General features: G+C 42.8%; 1 protein-coding gene across 2 annotated transcripts in view; it reads left to right on the top strand.

The window, feature by feature from the left end:
• KIF19 (kinesin family member 19) overlaps positions 1-22,645 on the top strand; it is a 425,797-nt gene that overhangs the window by 173,980 nt on the left and 229,172 nt on the right. For both annotated transcript variants that reach the window (XM_078654238.1, XM_078654237.1), the window contains exon 4: positions 12,817-12,904. In XM_078654238.1, coding sequence (XP_078510364.1) covers positions 12,817-12,904 — 88 coding nt within the window. The remainder of the gene's footprint in view (positions 1-12,816; positions 12,905-22,645) is intronic.

Below are 22,645 nucleotides of genomic sequence, written 5' to 3'. Positions count from 1 at the left end.
GTGTTGGGGACGGGGATGCCGCACCATCAGCTCGACGTACGTTTCAGTGGATGTTATCAATTCTCTCCACCTTATTCAGGACCACTCATTGTTAGTTTAATACAGGTAAGTGGTGGGGGATCTCAAAACAGAGGATGACAATAAGTTTTTTGTACATATCGGTGACCAATAAGAGCTTTTTATCATTGCTCTATTATTGCCTAGATAAATGGTGAATACTTTCCCAGCCTATTTAAGATCAAAGATAGAGTCAAAGTCAAACCATCACCAATCCCTTCCAGGTCAGAAAAAGTTTTTAATGATGACAGAAGAAAGATTTTAGAGAGAGTATTTCCGGACTACTGGACCATTGGTGAGCTATGACACAACAAACAATGATGCATTGAGCCATACGTGAGTAAAAACCATCAACAGTGCTCTTATAGTGAAACAGACCTCTGTAGCGTGCTTATCCAGAGGTTCAATTCTTTAGACAACATGCAAAGCTACCATAGTAGCGGCTGAAGGAGACATAGGCACAGCTAATGGAGAAAAGGCTTTGTCTGGTCTGTGCCCGTGCATACTTCACCCGCTCTATCCTCCTCTCCAGTGGTGTATTAATACCTCATGCATCCCTTAAATGTAACTAGCACCAATGTGGGCAATACAAACAGATACTCTATGTGTAAACGCCGTAATCTTGTTTACCATCGGAGGTCCCAGGATGTTAGCAAAGCTTCTTGGGGTGGACCACAGGTTAACACCCCCAAGGGGTGTCCATTACTTCATTGGACTTATAGTGTGATGCACAATCACTTCTGAGGCGATTCTAAGGAGTTTAAAGTGAGAAGAAGAGGGTTATTTAATCAGCCCCTACTCTCAAACTTCTATTTAATAAGACAAGTGTGATTACCGTGTAGGTCCTGGAAGACAAGGCATTGCCATTGTTACACATGTTTGAAATACAGCTGATGTTAACAAGTCTCTCAAGCACCTTTAGGCCACCGGCCAGCCTTGACTCACTGGTCTACTACGGCGTCCATCTCTAACACCCCTCTTGGTGTGTGCAGTTGGTTAATGACACCTCAGGGTCAGTTGAAAATAGAAAGAACCGCCAGTTCCCTTTTCCCATTGCTGTATTCAGTGCAATATTGCACACTCAGTCAGTTAGACATAAAGAGATCTACACTTTGTCTGCACCGGCTAAGAACTCCCATACTATAACTATGTCTGTGTAACGATGGTGATGCCTTGTCTTCTAGGAATTATTACAAAGTATAGCTGACAGCGTTGGGAGCTATGACACTTCATAACCGGGCGCCGCAGAAGGACGACAGGTCCAAGGAGGAACCAGATCGACATCTTCGGTCTTTTTCTCTGCCAGGCGACCCAAGAAGGCTTTGAACAGAAAAATACTGTCAAAGCGAGAGGGAACCCCCTTCTCACCCATATAGCACCGTAGGGAGTGCTACACATAAAAACAAAAAAACACTCACTGTAAATTATCTATTTAAAAACCCACACATACTCACTTGGTCCTGAGGAAAGCCTGTTTTAAATTAAGAAAGGCCAGGCTGAAACATGTAGACCACTGGACACTGGAGGTCATAATCCATACTCCACCGTGTCCGTCTGCCTTTTAATTTGCCAACAGAGACCCAGTTTATTAAAATATTTTTACCCTCGGGTGCTGGGATTTTTGTATGGCTTTTTAATCTTCACCTTCACACTCACCACACTGCACACTCAGCAATTATACCAGCTCCGCAGTAATCTGGCGTCGAAGCACACCCGGGGCACGTTAGGTGCCACTGTGGTGGGCCCGATGATGAAGCATGCCACCAACTAGGTTGGTGGGTGAGGGCTTTCAAAAAAAACCACCGGTTTTTTCCTGACATACGTACTCCATTGAGTCTTCCTTATATATAAAAAAACGTGCTAGTCCTTCTTGATTTTGACATATAATTACGGGGATCTGGACTAGCTTACCTAGTCCTCTCTCTCTCCTTTGATTCTGTGACTTCATAATACGTGTCTATGCAAATCCAAACCCGTACGATACACAGCACTAACTAGTTTGTTCCTGTGTCATGAAAGGATCAATCTGCCCCGTGAGACCTACATGGTAATCACACTTTGAGTGAGATTGTCTTTTTAAATAGAAGTTTGAGGGCAGGGGCTGATTAAATAACCCTCTTCTTCTCACTTTAGACTCCTTAGAATCACCTCAGAAGTGATTGCGCATCACACTATAAGTCCAAACAAGTATTGGACACCCCTTGGGGACGTTTACCTGTGGTCTACCCCAAGAAGCTTTGCTAACATTCTGGAACCTCAGATGGTAAACAAGATTACGGCGTTTACACATTGAGTATCGGTTTGTATTGCCCACATTGGTGCTAGTTAGTTACATCTAAGGGATGCATGAGGTATTAATACACCAGTGGAGAGGAGGACAGAGCGGGTGAAGTATGCACGAGCACAGACCATGCAAAGCCTTTTCCCCGTTAGCTGTGCCTATGTCTCCTTCAGCCATAACTATAGTAGCTTTGCATGTTGTCTAACGAATTGAACCTCTGGATAAGCACGCTACAAAGGTCTGTTTCTCTATAAGAGCACTGGTGATGGTTCTAACTCACGTATGGCTCAATGCACCAATGTTTGATGTGTCATAGCTCACCAATGGTCCAGTAGTCCGGAAACACTCTCTAAAATCTTTCTTCTGCCATCATTAAAATCTTTTTCTAACCTGGAAAGGATTGGTGATAGTTTGGCTTTGACTCTATCTTTGATCTTAAATAGGCTGGGAAAGCATTCATCATTTATCTAGGTAACTAGCTTACCCGTCGCGCATTGCTGCGATCTCCAAAGAAAGGAAATTCAAGGAAACTCATTATGATAACATTCAATTGACATTGTGTCATTTTTATTGAAACGTATTCATTTTAATATGGAAAACATTTCAAAGTGTCGTTTTAATTCTATTTATTTATTCGAGTGCTTGTGGATACACAATTTTTTGTTTTTCCGTCTGGTGCGTACATCAGTATTCGAAAGATTATGAGGGCACTGGGGGGCCAATATTTAAAAAAAATGTATACCAGAAACCTTCGCTGGAGTGTACTCAACAACTTCCCAAAGTTTCCTGGCGATCGGATGAATGCTGTTTTAATTCTATTTATTTATTCGAGTGCTTGTGGATACACGATTTTTTGTTTTTCCGTCTTGTGCGTACATCGGTATTAGAAAGATTATGAGGGCCCTGGGGGGCCGATATTTAAAAAAATGTTATGCCAGAAACCGTCGGGGGAGTGTACTTAACAACTTCCCAAAGTTTCATGGCGATCGGATGAATGGTGTAGTAATGCATAAAGGACAAACAGACAGACAGACATAAATTCGTTTTTATATATATAGATAATAGAGCAATGATAAAGAGCTCCTATTGGTCACCTATATATACAAAAAAAACTTTATTATCCTCTGTTTTTAGATCCCCTACCATTTACCTATATTAAACTAACAATGAGTGGTCCTGAAGAAGGTGGAGAGAATTGATAACATCCACCGAAACGTATGTCGACCGAATGGTGTGACATCCCAGTCACCAACAAAGTCATTGAGGGTTGATGAGTCACCCCAGTGATCCCATCTGTGTATGTTGTGTTGTACTGGGATGTGTATGGATGGGAGGTATGTGTGTGAGTGATCTGTGAGGTGAGGACGTGAATGTGATGTGAGTATGGGGACTTGTAACTGTGTAAATGTATCAGATAGATTTGTGGATGTTATTTCTTAGGATGAAATGTGATAGGTGCACTGGATTGGCACAAATTGTATCTATTGTATCTTTGTAATGAGATGATGTTTTTTATTTTTTTTATTTAATATGTTTGGTAAATAAGCACTTTTTATTAAATAATGTCTTTCTATGGACTAATAAGATCCCTCGTTTATATAAAATAAATCGGAAAAAATAACAATAAAATGAAGTCAAAGGAAAATAAATGTTTATGAGCTTATGTTACAGATGGTGACCTGTTGAGCTGCTATCAGCCAAAAGTGAATTTATAGAGGTCGAGTGAGAGTTTTTGCAGTATTGATTCGTTGTTTTCCCCTCCTTACTCCCAGACTTTGAGACTTATTTTGAGGGGGGGCGCCTTTCTCATTCAGTCAGTATCCAGCAAAAGTGACACTTTAGTGACCTCAGCCAATTTTTGCAGGTAAGACTCATTTTACATTACACCTGCCTGAAGAGAACGTCTAAGCATATTAATGGTACCAATTATTAATAGATGCCAGGTGGCTGGGCGAGAGGTCAGCCTGGCCCTGGTCCTTGTGTCAGGATCCATTACTGTTTTCTGCTAAGCCCAGACTCCCTCAAGACTCATCCAGGTGAGGAGTGAAATTTCAGCCCTGGATTTGCATTTGTTCCATGTGACAACTCTGCTCACCTGATCTAAAAGCGGCGCAGGGCACTGGCTGCATGACCTGCTTCATTCTCTTCAGCTCTTTGTGGGCACTCGCTTTGCCTGTTTAAAGAGCAGCGCCTCATGCGCTTCTCCATGCCTTCGTTTATATCATGAAATTCCATGTGTTACAGAATGTTGTACTGTATTAATGTGCATAATGCGGTACCTATGTCACTCCTACGTCATGCAAGAACATTTTAGATCCATTCTCTTCCTCTCCTTATTTCTTCAATTTTCCTGTTCTTTTTTCTTCCTTTTTCCCTATGTCATATGCATCATTCCTCTGTCATTCTTTCCTTCCCCAAAATTTCTCTCGCTCTAGCCACCTTTTTTTACTCCTCCATTTGTGTACGTTTGTTTTACCCTCATCCACTTGTTTGTTTTCTTCCCATTTCCTCTTCTCTTTCCACGCCCCTTTAATTCCTTAGCCCTCTCCATCCTTCAAGTTCATTCGTCCTTTATCCATTGAATTTTCTTTCCAGATATTTTTGTATTTTCCCCATAAATCTTCCATACATGATCTTTTCTCAATTGCTTTAATTTCCTCTTTTGCTAACGTTCAATGTCTCTCCATTTTCTATTTGCCCCTTCCTTTTTCTCTTCTCTTCCTCTCAAGCGTGCCTTTTCCTTCGGTTTCCCTTCTCTTCTCTCCCACCCTTCTCCCTTCCACTTCACTTCATTTCCTTGCTTTTCCTGTTTTGATCCATTGTTTATCATCTCTATGTAACCTCATCTAATAAGAAATTCTGCACTACATTGTTCACTATCGCATTAGACAGGAATTTACATGAAAATACATACAGACGTTCATTACATATTTGATTAAAATTCTGCCGAGTATCTTTTTCAGTGAGCTTTCTCTTCAATGAAGGAAAATAGTGAAAATCGTTGTCAGCAGCATTCAACATAATAAACTACTCTCTTAAATGAGAAGGTTCATCCTGTTTAGCTGTATAGAAGAATTGGCTCGCTCGGCTTTGCTAATGCTTGTTTGGACTAACGGGGGTGAAGTATGATGGATTTTCCGTATAAACCAATCTTTTTGCCTGGCTGGCTGTGTGTGACTGTTCCTGGGTGAGTCCAGCTCTAAAAGTTATAATATGCACAAACATACTAGTTATAGGAGTATTCAACAAATGTGTGCAGGTAGTTTGCTGTGAAAGAAAAGAATAGGGAGGGTCTCAGGGAAATAATTAACGACCCAGCCTTGCTGTCATCCCTTAATACAATGAATACCAACAATAAAGACAGCAATGGGTCGAGAAATTTCTACACTATCTAAAAAATTAACTGTGTATGTTCAAGGTACCACCGCTCAATCAACTGGAGGCACACCATGGTGAAACAATATTCCCATCAGTTTACCAACCTGTACCGCCGTACATCATTTGGGATCCTTCGCCATTGCTCTTCCATTCCCACTACCCGATTTTAACATATTGACACTCAGCACTCATTAATTTTTCACATTTTGCACTGTTATTCAGTTTACCTCTTGATGCCAGCCATATACCCTACTGATCTGTAAGACACTAGATAGGACTTGGCTACAACCTGCCTAATCTACTGTGGGTAAAACCACTTTCCTTCATGGCGAAGGATCCCAAATGATGTAGGGCGGTACAGGTTGGTAAACTGATGGGAATATTGTTTCACCATGGTGTGCCTCCAGTTGATTGAGCGGTGGTACCTTGAACATACACAGTTAATTTTTTAGATAGTGTAGAAATTTTTCGACCCATTGCTGTCTTTATTGTTGGTATTCAGGTAGTTTGCTGCCATGAACAATGGATGATCATTTATAACGTTCAAGAGCAGAAGTACATACCTTTTCTGGATTCGGCATTGGAAGAACCCACGACATTGACTTTGTCAATAGTTTCCCCTGTAGGGAAGAATTGTTTTTCAGTGCAAATGCACTTCTACGTCAAATTGGCTCATGCATGAATGTGCATCTGTTAAATATCTATATGTATCTGAACTCTCATGACTAGCTATGCCTTGCCTCGTATTTCTGCAATTCTTTTAAAGTCCCCAAAAAGTTATACATTTGCTAGAAATATAGGACTGATAATTCTACTAGAGAAAATTTGCAAAGTTTTTTTAACAGTTTGGGGCACATAGATGATTTGGGTGAAAGATGAAATAAATTCTGTGTTTCTATGGACTATTTTATATGCTTTCTATCTCCCACTTTTCTACTCACACCTACTCTTTTGATCCTCTTCCCCTCCTTTCTAACTTATTTACTTTGCTTTTTATGTCTCTTTCCTTTCATCTACTATTTTCTGCAGTCTGATTCCTTTCTCTCTCATTCTCAGACAATCTCTCTCGTTCTCCTTTTACAGAGGTCAAAGCAAAGTGAGATTTTACAGTAATTGCAGTGACTAATTTGAGCCGGTGGTTGCAGGTGGGGTCTACTGGTATTCAGTTTTAGGGACCCACTTATTTTTTCTCATCAGACTTTCACCCACTCAAAAAGAGCCAAAGACAGAAGAGGGGAAGAAGTAAGAACAAGTTGACCTAACGGCTAAGGCGCTCGACCTCGGACCTGGGGATCTGGGTTCGAATCTCGGTAACGACGCCAAACATCCTGTGATTCTGGGCAAATCACTTAATCTCCCCGTGCCTAACAAAAATGAATGCGTGTCCTCATGTAACGTAACTGGTGCTATGTAAAGCGCTCTGATACCTGATTCAGTTCGGGTCAAGTTTGCGCTATATAAAACTCTGCAAAAAAAAATGCCCAAAAAGTGACAAGGGGAGGATGAGAAAGAATCTGGAGAGTGAGATAAAGAGGCAGGGATGTATGGTGGTGGATTAAAGAGGTATGAGGTGGAATCAAGAGTATGAAACCTTGGTATTCGTAGCTCTGGCCGTGAACTATGGAGCAAAACTTTGGGCCCAAGCACTTATTGTTTTACAAATTAAGCACAGATTGAAATTGAGTTCTCCCATTGCATAGTTCCACTACTTTTTACAACTTTTTGAATATCTCCAGTACTTTTTTATGTTTGTTTCTTTTTTAACTTTACAATCAACCTTTATAATCTTTCTGGAGAAAATTATTTTACTTGTGTCTTACTGTTCAGGAAGGCAGCGGAACTCGAACTTATTTAGGTCGAAGACAAACACGCCTGCCTCACCACACCCTCTCGTTGTCTACCCCCTCCCTTTATTGACCCCTCGCATGCTCTGAACCCCAAACAACATGTGCTTCTCCATTCTCACCCAACATCATACCCTACCAGTCACAATTCTATTTTTTTTTACATCTTTTCTTGTGTTCACTCTCTTTGTTTCCGTCTCCTTTCCAGTACTGCCATTAAATGGGATCTCAAGGGAACCATGTTGCTGTAGTGCCCGGAACCAGCCTATAGGCCGAGGGTGCAGGAAACCAGTCACATTGACCTTAGTCTCCCTGGGTGGGAAGCTAATTGTTCCCATGGAGACGCATAGCAACAAGTAGGACCGTGGAGCATAAGCACGTGTTGTGCCTTGCTGAGCGAAGCCTGAAGACTGCAAAGAGGACCTGGGAATTAAATCTGTTGTTCCTCCTCCAATGTACACACTACCTGAGTTCAGTCAATAATTCCTTATGTCGTAATGTCCTGTCATATGACTGTTGGGGGTCTTTATCGACATTGCTAAGTTAGCATGAGCTCTGCTGCCATGATGCTGCTTTTGCGCACAATACTACATTACTTTATTTTGCAAGACTCTGTTGGTGTCTTTCAAATGAGAACTGTCTGCTTTCTGCGTTCTCTGCCTGTTCCTGGAGTTTAGTCTGAACACAGAGTGCAAAGTCGATAAACAAGGCCCCTTGTTATTCTGTTCTGGTCAGTCCATAGCACTTAGACAAAACATGCTACACAGCTGCAGCTGCTGGAAACTTGTGCTTTGATTTTACAGGATTGTATGTTGGTTTAACACACACTTGGAGAGGGACCTTTCCAGGGAGAAGAGCTATGTTGCTCTTATGATGTAAAACTACCATCTAGGCACTAAGGTATGGGGTCTGCTGACAAAGCCCAGAGACCTACCTTTATATAATAAAACTTATTCTTTCCAAGGGGAGGGTGGTAAGGCCTTATAGTCTTTTATTCACTGTCTGTATACGATGACCTTCCCTTTCATAGGATATGGACTTGCTACAATGTTAACTGTTTTAGGTTTATGCGTTTTGCTGCTGTTAGTGGCTTGTATACTGCATTATAGAGCAGTATAGTTAAAATAAACATTTTGATTTATAACAGTGACTCTGTCTTTTCTTGTTGTGGACAAGTACGAGTGAGTGAGCGAAAGGGTACGTCTTGCTATCGCGTTTCCAGACAGAGTCAGGAGTGTTGTGTTCTGGGTTATCTAATCATTTGTAGCTTCGTGATTATGTAGGAGAACGCAATTGACACTATAGCTAGTCGGTTCTGGGATTTTGGGTACTGAGGTGGTAGGAAGTCTTTGCCCCTACACACCGAAGTTGTGTTTTCCTGAGCATAGTTCTGTGTATGTGCAGAATCCCCGCAACAGTCCAGACAAAACAAATGTCCTAAGACCTGGACATTGAACCAAACCATATCCTTTCTCCAGACTCAATAGTCCAGAAAGGGAAACACAGATGCACTCTGTCACTTCATGAGTCAGCTTTGAGATAACCTAAGATATAAATGACTTTTCTATCTCAAGGTCCTACAAAGAATCTGCCTATGTCCAGAGAAAAAGTGAATAAAATCGGAGCTCCATCATAGTAGGAAAATACCTAGAGATAGCAAGATGTGTTTGTTTCCTGTGTTAATGACAGCTGATACAAAAATAATGTGAATGCTCAGAAAATTTTGTATGTAATTATTCTGAGTTCATCGAAGAAAACCACGTCCTGGACACCTCCCAATTCAGTTTCTGAAGCAACCACAGCACCGAGACCGCACTCTTCGCTGCTACCAACATCCGCTCCCTCCTCAATAGGGGCAAAAGCACTGTCCTCATCCTACTGGACCTCTCGGCCGCCTTCTACACCATTTCCCACCTCACCCTAAGCATGCGACTCCATGACACCGGCATCCGCCACAAGACACTGAACTGGTTTCACTTCTTCCTGACTGGCCTAACACAGCGAGCCAGATTACCCCCATTCCTCTGAGAACCTACAGACATCAGCTGTAAATACCCCAAGGCTCCTACTTGAGCCCCACCCTCTTCAACATCTATGTGCCTCCCCTCTCAGCCATCGTCAAAAGCCACAACCTCAACATCGTCTCCTACGCCGAAGACACCTAGCTGATCATCTACCTCACCAACTAACCCACAGGCGCCAGAATAAACTTTCACAAGGGAATGAAAGCAGTTGCTACCTGGATGCAAGACAGCTGCCTCATGCTCAACTCGGACAAAACCGAAGTACTTATCCTGGGATTCGCCCCCTCAGCCTGGGATGACTCCTGGTGGCCCCCTACATTAGAAACCCCTTGCACCTCTACGTACCACGCATGCAACTTTGGCATTATACTAGCCTCCTCACTCTAAACGAACCGCCAAATCAACACAGTATCCTCATTCTTCTTCCACACGCTACACCTGCTTCAAATGTCTCCCCACAGAATCCAGAAAGACGGTCACCCACGTACTCATTACTAGTAGACTGGACTACGGCAATGCTTTCTACGCCGGCGTCCCCCAGAAACAGCTCAAGAAATTACAGAATTTCCAAAATGCCGCAGCCAGACTTGTCCTCGACATCCCCTGTCACAGCCACATGCCACAATACCTCTGATAACTCCACTGGCTCCCGATCAACAAGAGAACCACCTTCAAACTCCTCACACATGCCTAAAAGGCCCCCTATGATGCAGGACCAGAATACCTGAACCACCACCTCGATTTCCACATACCAGCCAGACAACTCCACTCTGCCTAACTCGCCCTGGCCTCCATCCCACGTATCCATAAGACCAGAACCGGAGGCAGATCCTTCTCTTACCTCGCAGCCAAGACCTGGAACACCCTGTCACTCCACCTCCGGCAATGCATGTCATTGACCAGGTTCAGGAAGGACCTCAAGACCTAGTTCTTCGACTGAACCTCCACACACAGATGGATCAGCAGTCCCCCTCCGCGCCTTAAGACCCTCAAGGGTGAGTAGCCGTGCTTACAAACCCCTGATTGATTGATTATTGGATTTGTGGCTTGCAGGTTGTACTACTAAGAAATCATGCTAAAATACTACCCTCTGCGTGCAGTGCTCTGTAACAGGCACATTAACTCTCTAATGATTCAAACTTGTGACCAATAGATTACACTTAACTCCTGTAGCAAGTGCATTACCAACCTGAGCTGTCATACTAGTTTTGTACCATGACTTTTGCTGTATACACATAGATCTCTGCAGCAGGTGCCTTGACATCTAAGGTTATGTTAAAATGTGGATATCAACAGAGCAAGTTAAGGCATCTTTAGTATAGAATTCTTGTTTGAGGGCAGTTGGCTCAAAATAATGCAAAGGTACTGGCAGACCGGAGGTTGACTGTCGCTGACTCAATCGTATGAATTTCCCCTACTTAGTCCCACCTCTGGCTGCCGACCGCCTCCCTCGACTCCTTCACTGTATGGATTCCTGGAGTAGATTTCTTTCCAGTTGCAGTTCTTCTCCACCTGTCCACTTTGCCTACTGCTCTTTAGCTCTCGCTGCTTTGTCACATTTGTTCACAATCGCCCCTATTGTCTCCCTTATTCTTGCTTCCACGTCCACTGTTTGTGCTTCATGAGAACAGTTCTTAGACATTACCAGTCGGACCTGTATTGCCAAACCAGACGCTCTCATTGCAAAAGACGACAGGAGACAGCGTAATTACAGACCTGCGGTGTCATTTTGAGGGATAAATTGTCATTATGTATTTCACTAGGAACCTCTTGGACCTCACCCTGCGAAAAGCACTTTCAATCCCAGATAGAGAACCAGTCTTTTCACCTTTTTCACCTGACCCTGGCAGCAGAAACTGAGGGGGGGCAAACATTTTTTTCCTAGAAAACCTTTTCAACCTAGCCTTCAAGCGCTTTGCCAGGGTGTCTGCAACTAAGAGCTACTATAAAGGTGTTAAATGGGGTGATCAGCATGACAAGAGGCTGCAACAGTCTTACCTAAATATTAACACCAACTACTACCTTAAATAAACATAAAACAGCAATTTTTTCACTTTATATACTCAATATAATTTAATATCATACTTTCTAATTATGCTAACCAAGGTAACGTCTCCTTTGCTTTTTTGCATATTTTTTTTACTTTGAGCCCTTTCTAAGCTAATGCCCCCATTACATTTGAAAGAGATACATGGGATTTCTAGTAGAATAGTATTTGTGAGTGTGTGTATCTATGTTTGTTTCCTACACCGCAGGTTTAATTTGTAGATTGAGTGGTTTTGTCTGTGTGTGTCGGTACCAGTTGCACAACTTTACTGATGCCAGATGCACAACGTAACAACACTGCATTGAAGCAATGTCTATTACACTTGAAATTCACCTGTTCTGGCATTTATGCCACATTTACCTCCTACCTTTGCTGTGCGCTGCTCGTGACATTTTACATTACCTCACAAATGACATCATCATCAATGTCACTGGTGGCATTCCTTATCACATTACCATTTACATCATCAATGGCATCATTCATATGGCTCAAGGACTCTGCAGCTCATAGTCCATTGGGCAAGCCAAGAACCTTACCGTACCAACTCTAGTCATGGACACTAGCCTTGAGCCACACCCGGTGGCCACAGAAACGGCCTTAGAGTCAGACCCTACTAAGCCTTACACATTTTGGGGAGGGCTTTTTCTGATTAGTGCATTGTGGGGCATAGAACCCCATAAAGCACTAGTCTTTTCCTATTTTGTGACCCCTTGGAAATGGCATATCCTCGTACAATGACATTTGCACTTCTGTTTGGGTTTGTGGCTGTGCTTCCTCCTAGCCACCTGTTTGGAATTGTGGACGTGTTTTCTGCTAACCACCTGACTGGGCTTCTGGCAATGCTTCCCTCTAGCCACTGGCCTGGTTTTGTGGACTTTTCTCCTCTTACCCACTTGCCTGGACTTGTGGCCATGTTTTCTCCCTTCTAGATACATGGGCTTCTGGCTGTGCTTCCTCTTAACCAATTGCATGGGCTTGTTGCCATACTGCCCCCTGGCCACCGGTCTCTTGTTGTGGCTGTGGTTTATCCTTTAGTCACTTGCCTAGGCTTGTGGCAGTACTTCCTCCCATTAATCTTCATGTATTGAGGTTATTCCATAACATGCTCTACCTGTAATGGTTGTGCTCTCTCCTAGTGCATTGCCTGTATTAACAGCTGTGCTTTCTCTTTTCTTTGGCCTGCAGGATATGGTGTATCGATTTACTACCAAGGGCCTGATCGAGGGTGTGATATCTGGCTACAATGCAACAGTCTTCGCCTATGGCCCCACAGGTTAGTTTTTTCACACGTGTGACTTCACCTAGCGCCCCAGCTGTTCATGGTACTGCTCTCGACCTTACCCATCAACAATGATACAAAACAAAAAACACAAGTAAAGAACACAACATGGTGGAGTCTGCCCTTCCACAAAACAACAAACTTTTTCCAGAGTTCAGCATTGTACTTTTTCCACTTTTCCCAAGTGTGTGGATGCAGCAGAGATTACAGACAAAAAGAGAGTAATGCTTTTCCCCTGAATCCAAAATGACCAAGGGATGAACAAAGCAAAGGGAGGAGTCTGCAGGACAAGAAGAGGAAGTTCCAACTGCATGTACAGTTCCCTCTCAGCCTCTATGACACTAACTTCCTAATTTAAAAAAAAGTGCTTTTCTCACTAAAGTATTAACCAAACGGTCCACTACGGTACAAATTAATCTCAAAAATGTATTTCGAGTTGAATTTCTGGCCGGTCATGTTCAGAATGCTGCTGCTGTAGTCGGGTGCTCAAAAATTAACTGAACGGTCTGCTAGGGTAAAAAATGCTTGTGTTGACTGTGCATGTTAAAAGAACTGCCGTTCGCATTGGGAAGATGCTCCTCGAGTTCGTGATGAGTTGTTTTCCTACATCTTGTAGTACGATTTCTCCCCAAACTGAAGTCTTGTTACACAACGTGGCATTATCACGTAATCTCCATAATATGTTATGCCAATTAAGCTGGTGAAAGTGGGAAAGGTTGAGCCTCCAACATTTGGAGATAGGGGAAATATGCCCCAGGTCTAGTTCAAGAACTAACAGAGCGTGTTCAGAGATTCCCCCAACCTCAATTGCACGTCTATGAAGAAGGGCTAGAGAAGAGCGGTTCATAAGAAAAAAAATCTATTCTCAAAGAGATGCCATGTACACTCGAAAGAAATGAGTATTCCCTATCTCGAGGGTGCGTGAAGCACCATAGGTCATGTGAATTAGGATCCTGCATGATATCCAGCGATACTGTTCTTAGCATTAGGTCAATCAAGGTGTCCCGACCTGTCAAGAAGTGGGTCTTGCACCAAGTTCCAATTTCCTTCCACAATAATCTTGGCATTACCAAACTTTTGGGCCTGATTTAGATCTTGGCTGACGGGTTACTCTGTCACAACTGTGACGAATATCCCGTCCGCTAAAATATAAATCTCATAGGATATAAATGGATTTATATTTTGGCGGACAGGATATCTGTCACAGTTGTGATGGAGTAACCCGTCTGTCAGTCAAAATTCTAGACGTAGAGGAAAAGAAGAACACCCTTTCCTGGTTAGGAGCATAGACAGAACCTAGGATCAGAGAAGCAGGTCTATCGTTCTGAATTTTACAAAGACACAGCGACCAAAGGGATCCGCCTATGTCATCAGAATAGTGTCTGGTACAGATTTATGAAACAGGATAGCAACTCTGCACTTCTTCGGAGATGAGTGAAACCCTGAAGTGATTCCCTCACCCTCAAAACAAGGTCTGACCGCCATCTTCGAGCCAGGGCAAGCTACACTGAACCATGACCATGGGTCTAAATCTATTGACTGCAAAGGTCCACTTCAGTCACAATCAGTACATTTTGTGATGCTATTGGTTAAGCCAGAGGGTCTCACATTAGGACCTACTATATTTGCAATTATTTCAGTGATGCTCTGCAGCATGGCTAAAGAGGAAACAACAAAAAGGCTCAGCCCATCATTCTGAAAGTTCATGCACTATGCATGTCAGTGCCTCCAAAAGAAGCAGGCGTTTTTTTCAGCAAGTAAAAAGTAGCACAAACGCACCTTTCTCTTTATCTACATGTGTGGGTGGGAGAAGCAACAATGAGGAGTGTGGTGGAGGAAGTAATCAACACCAGTGGAGCATGGAAATAACACAGGGTAAGGAATGTGGAGTGAATAGGGAAGAGACGCTAAGAGGAGGACCGCTGAGGTGGAGAAGCAAACTAGGGCAAGTACAACACAGAAGAGGCAGGGAAGAAGAATGTGAGCGAGAGAAAGGTACCATGGAGCCTTGCAGGGTGGTGGGGCAGGGGGACATGGTGGTATCCAAAAAGTAAGCTGTGAAAGAACACAAATAACAAGCTCATGCTCTAGCAGAGAGAGAGATACAAGAAAGGAAATCCCACACAAGTTGACAAAAAGGCAAGCAAATTAGAGTGACAATAATGCCACCCAATGGTTGGGCTCTTAGCTGATAGAGTCCTTTCGCAGAAGGCTTGAGCTGTATGGTAAGCAAGACCTAAAAAACTACAATCTCACATGCTCCATTAAATGTCCTGAATCATCCCACTAGTTTTGGTCGCAGTTCAACTTGATGAGGATTCCCACAGTCACTATCGAGTGAATGTCAACAGCAGCAAGTGGAGCATCAATTTTGCGGGGCCAGTCATGCACTAATTATCGTTTCTGTTTAATAAGCAAAATGGAAGGACCCCAGTGGTTTCAGCTTTCAAAACGAGAGCAGCAAAGGCTTGGACAATTTACATTTCTAATTAGACACTTCACCAGCAAGCTAAGATAAGCTGATTCAGGTCTACAAACAATGTGCTCAGGCACTGTATTTTAACAGGCAGACCTGCAGCTACCCCAAGAATCCTGTGATGACCTTACGGTGTGGGGACATTTTCAAACCAAGGGCCCGATTCACAAAGGTAAACTTAGACCAAAAGTCTAAGTTTCCGAATCTTGGTGTTCAAAAGTTAAGGTATAAGTAGTATCTTTACATCCACACTTGACGCAGAGTTTATGCACTCAGCACGGAGTGCGAAGATTCCACTTTTGCACTCGGGGTGGAATCTCTGCTTCGAGTGTGGAGACTCCACTCTGGGTGCAGAGTGGAATCTCTGCACTTGGTGCGGAGATTCCGCCCCAAGTGCAGAAACTCCGCCCTGAGTACGTAACCTACTTTTGTGAACACCGAAAGTCGTAAACTTAGACTCCTGGTCTAAGTTTCCCTGCGAATCGGGCCCCTGGTTTGTAACTCTGAAAACATCACTTCTATTGCAATTTGGTTTGTAGATTCCGTCTGAAATTACATTTTGGTCATTTATCATTATTAAACTTTGTGAACTAGTCCAGGAGCATAAGAAAACAAGAAAAAAGCAACAAAAAAATCCCCAATTCTATTTACAGGTTCCCATGCACTCGTATAGAAGAAGACATCAGCTTATTCCCCCAAGACTGACTTCGCCACACTACACGACAAAAGCACTAGGTACATTGGATCAGAAACAATCATCCATTAGATTAGGAACAAGGATTGCAATCTCACCCTCCTTTAACATGAAGACAGGAAGGCTAGACTCAAAACAAATGGATCTCTGTGCAACCAGGCTCTTTATTGCATTTAGAAATGGATAAGTATTAACTTCAGTATTTTCAGCCATCGCTTTATTTGCTCTTCTTGAAGAGACATGAAGAATCATACAGAGGCATCACTATTGGCAAATCATTATGAAAGTATTAAATGTCTTTTCTAGAAATATAAGAACGTGGTGTGATGTCAAAAAGTGAAAAATATTTTCTGTGATGCGATTCCATTAACTACAGACGTGAACTGCACTGAAACAAACTGCACAAATATTCTGATTTAGTACAAATTAAACACTTGTTTAGCACTCCAAGTGGGAGGGAGAATTCACACAATAAGTACAGATCTTTACTACTCACCCATTATTTTAGGAGATGAACTAAATGGGGCAAAAAAATGGAAGCATACCTGGAGGGTTGGAACGTGCCACTCGATTATGTGTAAATACAGAAATGCCTTACTCCTTAGCAACAGACTGAAGGAACATAGCACAGAATTTCTGCAACCTACGGCATTGTTATAATAAAAAGGCAAGTTATCTATGTGTTGAATGGCAAGCCTAAAGGTCCATGCGCACAATTCGCTAGTCACTATACAAACAAGCACTGGCAAAGCCAATAAGTCTCGCCTTTGGAGCCTTATACGTGTTTAGCCATAACTATTGGCTTTGCTAATGTGTTTTAAGCCATGTTGTAGAGCAGTGGGGCTTGTGTGCAGCATGTTGCAAAGTAATAATACAAAAAAACGTTATAAGCATTTTTATGACCTTGTCTATAATTAAGGTGAGATTATGTATATTTGAACGACTTTATTAAAAAAATATTTAATTAAAAAAATGTTTAGGAAGGAGAGCCTGTGCTCTCAGTAGTGGGAGAGGGACGGCACACACACCCTACATCAAACTACCAAAACAAAACGCAGTTCACAAACTCTTGCATATTGCATATTCTGCACAGAGGAAACAATGTGCGCACCATGCTTTTCTCACAATGAAGTGCACATAAGGCAGGTGATGCACATTAAACTTTATATACTACTGCAGCACAGCCTGGCCATGTATTTTACTCTGCACACTGATGTCAGTACTCCAGCAGAGCTTAATGAAAATCATGCTGTCCTGAAGCTCCTCTTCAAAATGTTGAACAACAACACTTCTATATTTTGTCTAGCACTGAAGTACAGAAATCCACTTTAGTATTGCTGTCCTTTGTAAATCACTGAGAAAAACACATTTAGTTGGATGCACCATCTAAAGCATTGCGCTGAACAGAAAGCAAGTCTAAAAGTACACACGTATGTTTTGAAAGGTGTGCGTCATATGTTTCACAAGCACAGCTCAAGCGATATGCAGGAGAACGCTAAAAAAGTGGATCTCTATGGGAGTTATCTCAAAAATGCAAAAAACTATGAAAATTATGTGGCACATTTCAATTTGAACTAGAAACAACTTTTTTTGTGAAATTGACACATTTTACAAATTATGTGGCAAACTCAGTAAATCTATATTTATGTGTTAAACTCGGCAGCCCACAAAAATGCATACATTTGCAGACCTCACCATATCCCATTGTTTTTTTAAGAATGTATTTGTGACAGGTAAACAAAACAAACATTCTCATTCTGATCATTGCCCATTGTTATAAGCACTTTGAAGAAAACTGCTATTTCAAGTTGACTACATCAAAATAACCAGGTACTATAAACAAATGCATACCATGTGTAAAACCGTGTTGTATTGCCATCTTCAGGTGCTGATGACATTTAGAAACCACTTGGCATTTGGCCTTGTGATTTATGATGTCATCAGAACCTCTTGTTGGTAATATCGGAACATATTTCACAGTTAACCAGATTGTGTCCCCTACCCCTCGCTCTCTAAATATACACATGACTTTAAACCAATCTGATATGCAAATAGACACTCCTGAAACTTAAGCAAGAGACACTGTAATCAAAGGGCTAACTATGTATCATACCCACATACCAAAATAATTAGCATTCAATTTATTCACTAGATAGCGTGAGAAACATAGCCTAAGGCTTATCGTAAAATATCAGTAGAATATGATTATGCACAAGAATTGATGAAGGCCAACATATTAAGATTCATCAACTACGTTCTGAACTCTTAACCAATTTTTGAATGCATTATTGCATCAACTAAGAAAGGAGGTGTGGTCTGGAGACTAAGCTGTCGATCTGGGGACTTTGGTTTGAACCCAGCATGGCATTTGACTGAAAATTGTGTAGTTCTGAGTAAATCACTAAATCACAGTAAACGTATAAATTACTAGTGTAAATGCATGTGTAAAATTGTTTTAAGCCTCCACTTAGCGTATACAGTCTTGCATTTTCTTACATTGCCTCCTATAATGTGCAACGTTCTGTTTCTCCCAAGCTAGAGCTAAAGCATGAAAATACATGAATATACAAATGTTTTTAAATCCGATGTATTGGGTTTGCTATAGTGTGGTACAATACTGGCTTTAAGCAAGTCTGGAGTCTCAACACCCTCCGCTTGAAGTTTGGGTCTAATTGCGCCACTGAAGAGTGCCAACATATATAGGTTACAATTGCTTACAATGGCGAGATATGCCTTTTAAATTACAGCAAGTTAAAACCTAAAACTGTTCTGTGAAGGATCAGAGAGTACATGAAGGGACATGCATAAATTATGGTGCAGTGCCCAGAGCTGCCGACTTTGATGCTGGGGAACCAGGTTCGAGACTCGGTGTCAGTTCAACATCCTTTGATTCTGGGCAGATGGCTTAACCTCCAACTACCTATCAAAAATGAGTGTGACCTTGTGTAATGTAACTGGTGCTCACATAAAGCGCTCCAATACGGGTCGAGTACACGCTATATAAAACTGCAAAAGAGAGCTCTCGTTGCAAAGGGTCCAGCAGCTGGGCTACCACACTCCTTACACCACAGTGCCTCACCTGAACTACCCTATGCATCAGTACCACGATGGCTGCTATGAAGGACACCCGTGAAGTCACTCTGACTGTAATCGTTAGGAATACCCACTCTGATGATAAGCTGCTATCTACCACAACACACTGAGGGGGCGGAGTTAGTTGGAAATAAAAAACGGACTACAAACAGATGTGCAAGGAAGAAAATCGAACAAAAAATGTGAGAAACTGACTGTAGACGGGTAAGGCACATTTAAAAGACTGCTTGCACTATGAACTGACTCGAACGAGACTGGCAAATGTGCGCGGCTCTTTGGAAATGATAAAGACCACCGTTGTTTTTGAAGCTCTATTGGATATTTTACCGCTTGCATGTATAATCTTGAAAAATGCAAACACAAGTGCATTTCTGTAGGCCGGTTTTACTTTTACTATGTAAGGTAGCGACTGTTGATTTGAGTACAGTATCCTAGTAGGGCTCTTTCAGTCCCAAAGTCTAGCCTGACTTCAAGATGTCTACAGCTCGTGAAGCGCAATTGGTCACCAGTAGTCTAGTGTCGACTCTGAAGCAGTTCTGATGAATTGCGCAGGGGTAGTGCGGACTAGGATCGGCGTCAGTGTAGTTTCTTTTGGCCAGCGCAAGCACATTGCCCCCGAAAGCGACGAAACCGGGAGGAGCAGAGGGGGTATAATGGCTTGGGGCAGAGTCATGAATATGAATGAGGTGAGGGGCCGGGTAACAAGAGAGATCAAAGGTTAGTGGATGTGTTGAAAAATACTCCATCAGTTCTCCATGTAAAACATAGCTTTGCGGTCCCAACACCCCTACTGATCACTCACATATTCCGTGGGCACGCTAATTATAAACAGATTCCCCCGGAAATGTGGCAGTAGCTACACGTTTAAATTAATGCAGGGCTGGCACTCAAGCGTGAGGAAGTGTGGCACGGCACCACGGCTGCGAAAGAGCAGGCAAGTGCACTCTTGCTTGTGGTGGCATCCGCCTTGCGGGAGAGAGCAGCGGTGGCGCGAGAGCCATATGTTTTCAATAACCACACGCACCGCTGCTCGCTCCCGCAAGGTGAATGCCAGCACAAGCACAAGTGTGCTTGAAAAGAAGCAGACCGATGGCCCTCCTAGGGTAGCGAATGCGCGCTGCCTTGGCGAGACCTAGAAATGAAAGATTTACAATGCATAAGTGGGAAACTGAGTATATGAACTATAGCGAAAATGACATTCCTGCAAATTATATATAATTATTTTCTTGGGGAGAGGAACTTGAAACCACTGTGTGTTTAAAAAAAATAAACATAGAAAACAGACTGACCTTTTTTTGTACTTTTAACAGAAATGTGTACTAAAGATTCATTTAGACTGTGGGGCTTGCCAGGTTGCCATCCGCATGACATTTACCACTAAGCACCGGCTCCGCCCTGCGATGCCCGACTCGTTGCAGGCACACAAAACCTCTCCGACTCAGATCTTTACTCCAACAAACACTAAAGACAGATATGAGCTGCTGGAGAGTCTCCAGTTAGGGTGAGTCATTTATATGTTCTCACTAGGACTCCATATTACACTGTATAAAGTAAAGGCCCACTCACATAGTGCTGCCTCTCTTGCTGCAACAAGAGAGGCTGCTATGGAAATGATTATCTAGCCACATACAGATTGCCGGTCTAGATTGTTAGCACAGCCACCTCTGGGTGAGTAATCGCTTGGAAGATCACTTACTGAACCAGAAGCAGGCTAACCTGGCTTAGAAAGATAAGAGCAGGCACAGCAATGAATGACCAGCAGGTCAATGTGAGCAGAAGAGCGAGGCAATTCCTTAGCAACAATGTTTCTTTGAGCTTATCACATGATCAGCAGTGACTTGAGTGTTGCCAGATTAATTTTGATAAAGAAGAGAAAAGAATAGCATTTGAGGATGCATCCTAGTGTGAGAACTGTTCAGTCTTTAATTGGACCTGTAGTGCCTCCTACGCGACCGGTATGCAAAGGAGGCACTACAGGTCCAGAGCAGGCTCTGCCCAGAAAAGCTGGTCAACCCCTTGCCACTTCTCACCCTTGAGGCCAAAAACTGCTAAAACTAGCGTGTTTTTGAGAAGGGAATCCCCCTCTCACACATAGATAAACACTTTAGGGCGTGTACACACATAGTCTGAATTACACACCCACTAGTTTAATTACACTCACCTTTTTAATATAGGTCCTGAAGAAAGCCAGCATATTCATAAGGCACTGGCTGAAACATGTTGACCCACCACTGGATGTGGGAGGTCGTAACTCGCCTCTAACATCCAACAGCCTTATTTTTAACCGCTGACGGAGGCCCAGGTATTAAAGTTTAATTTACCCTTGGGTACTGGGACCCCCGCCAAGCCGTTTTAACATCACTTCCATAACACTCTTCACTGCACAATCAGCAACTTACCTGCTGCGCTGTAATCAGGCGTTGAAGCACACCCGGGACACGCTAGGTGTCACTGGGTGGGCCCGATGATGAAGCATGCCACCAACTAGGTTGGTGGGTGAGGGCTTCATGAACACACTTACCAGGTGTTCCTACCCCATGACGAAACATACTCGAGTCCTTTACTTTAAGTTAATTCGTAATACATGAGCTAGTCTCCTTTTGATTAAAATCATATATAAACCCCGGGGATAAGGACTAGCTTTCTGGTCCTCTCTCTCTCTTGATACGCAATCATAGAAGGCCACCACTGGGAGAGTTACGTCAAAGGCAGTAAGAGTCCTGTGGGCCAAGAAAGATACATGCCGAGTGTCACAGTCAATTCAGGAGACCATTCGAAGGCTGACCTTGGGGGAGGAAGGAGCATAGCCCTCTGGACCGGGCATTTAGCATAGGAAAGCACTGGGCGGGTAGGATCATTAACAGGAGCTGGACATCTTGATCAGGGCCAGACTCCTTCCCCCATTTGTTTGTCTTTTAATTATTTTAGAGCATGTGTACTAGTGGCACCTTGCAGAATTTTGGAGAGGGACCAGGGTACCTGTTGGTGAGTGTGACCAGAGATGTGAAAACATTCACAAAGAACTGAAATGAGAATTTATGCGTAAAGTAGGCAGGAAGGAGGCAGACAAGGTTGACCTGGTGGTCTTATCCACACTGGATTTCCTTGAAACTCATCAGGCTCTGGGTCTTCAGGTTTTTGTTTGGATCTGTCAGCAAGGCACCTACTGAAAGTGCATGCAGCATTCCAGTCGGCACAGATACTAGACACTCTCAAATGCTTTGCTGGGCGGTGTCCATCCTCAGACATTATGAAAACTGATGAGAGCATTTCTCTTCAAGCATGCTTTCAGCCCAATAATCCTACAGGTCAATGCATGAGGTTTCAACACCATACCAAGGAAAACATGGGACCTTATCAGAGGTCGTAACACCTAGCCCTCATGATGTACGTTAACGTAGTCTAGATCAGAGTTCAAAACATCCTACCCTCATGATGTATATAAGACTTCATGTCAATCACAATTGCCTAA

This window comes from Lissotriton helveticus, chromosome 7, assembly GCF_964261635.1.
Source record: "Lissotriton helveticus chromosome 7, aLisHel1.1, whole genome shotgun sequence".
Classification (NCBI taxonomy): domain Eukaryota; kingdom Metazoa; phylum Chordata; class Amphibia; order Caudata; family Salamandridae; genus Lissotriton; species Lissotriton helveticus.
Note: the sequence above shows the minus strand (reverse complement) of the source record. Positions and strands in the feature narration are given on the sequence as shown.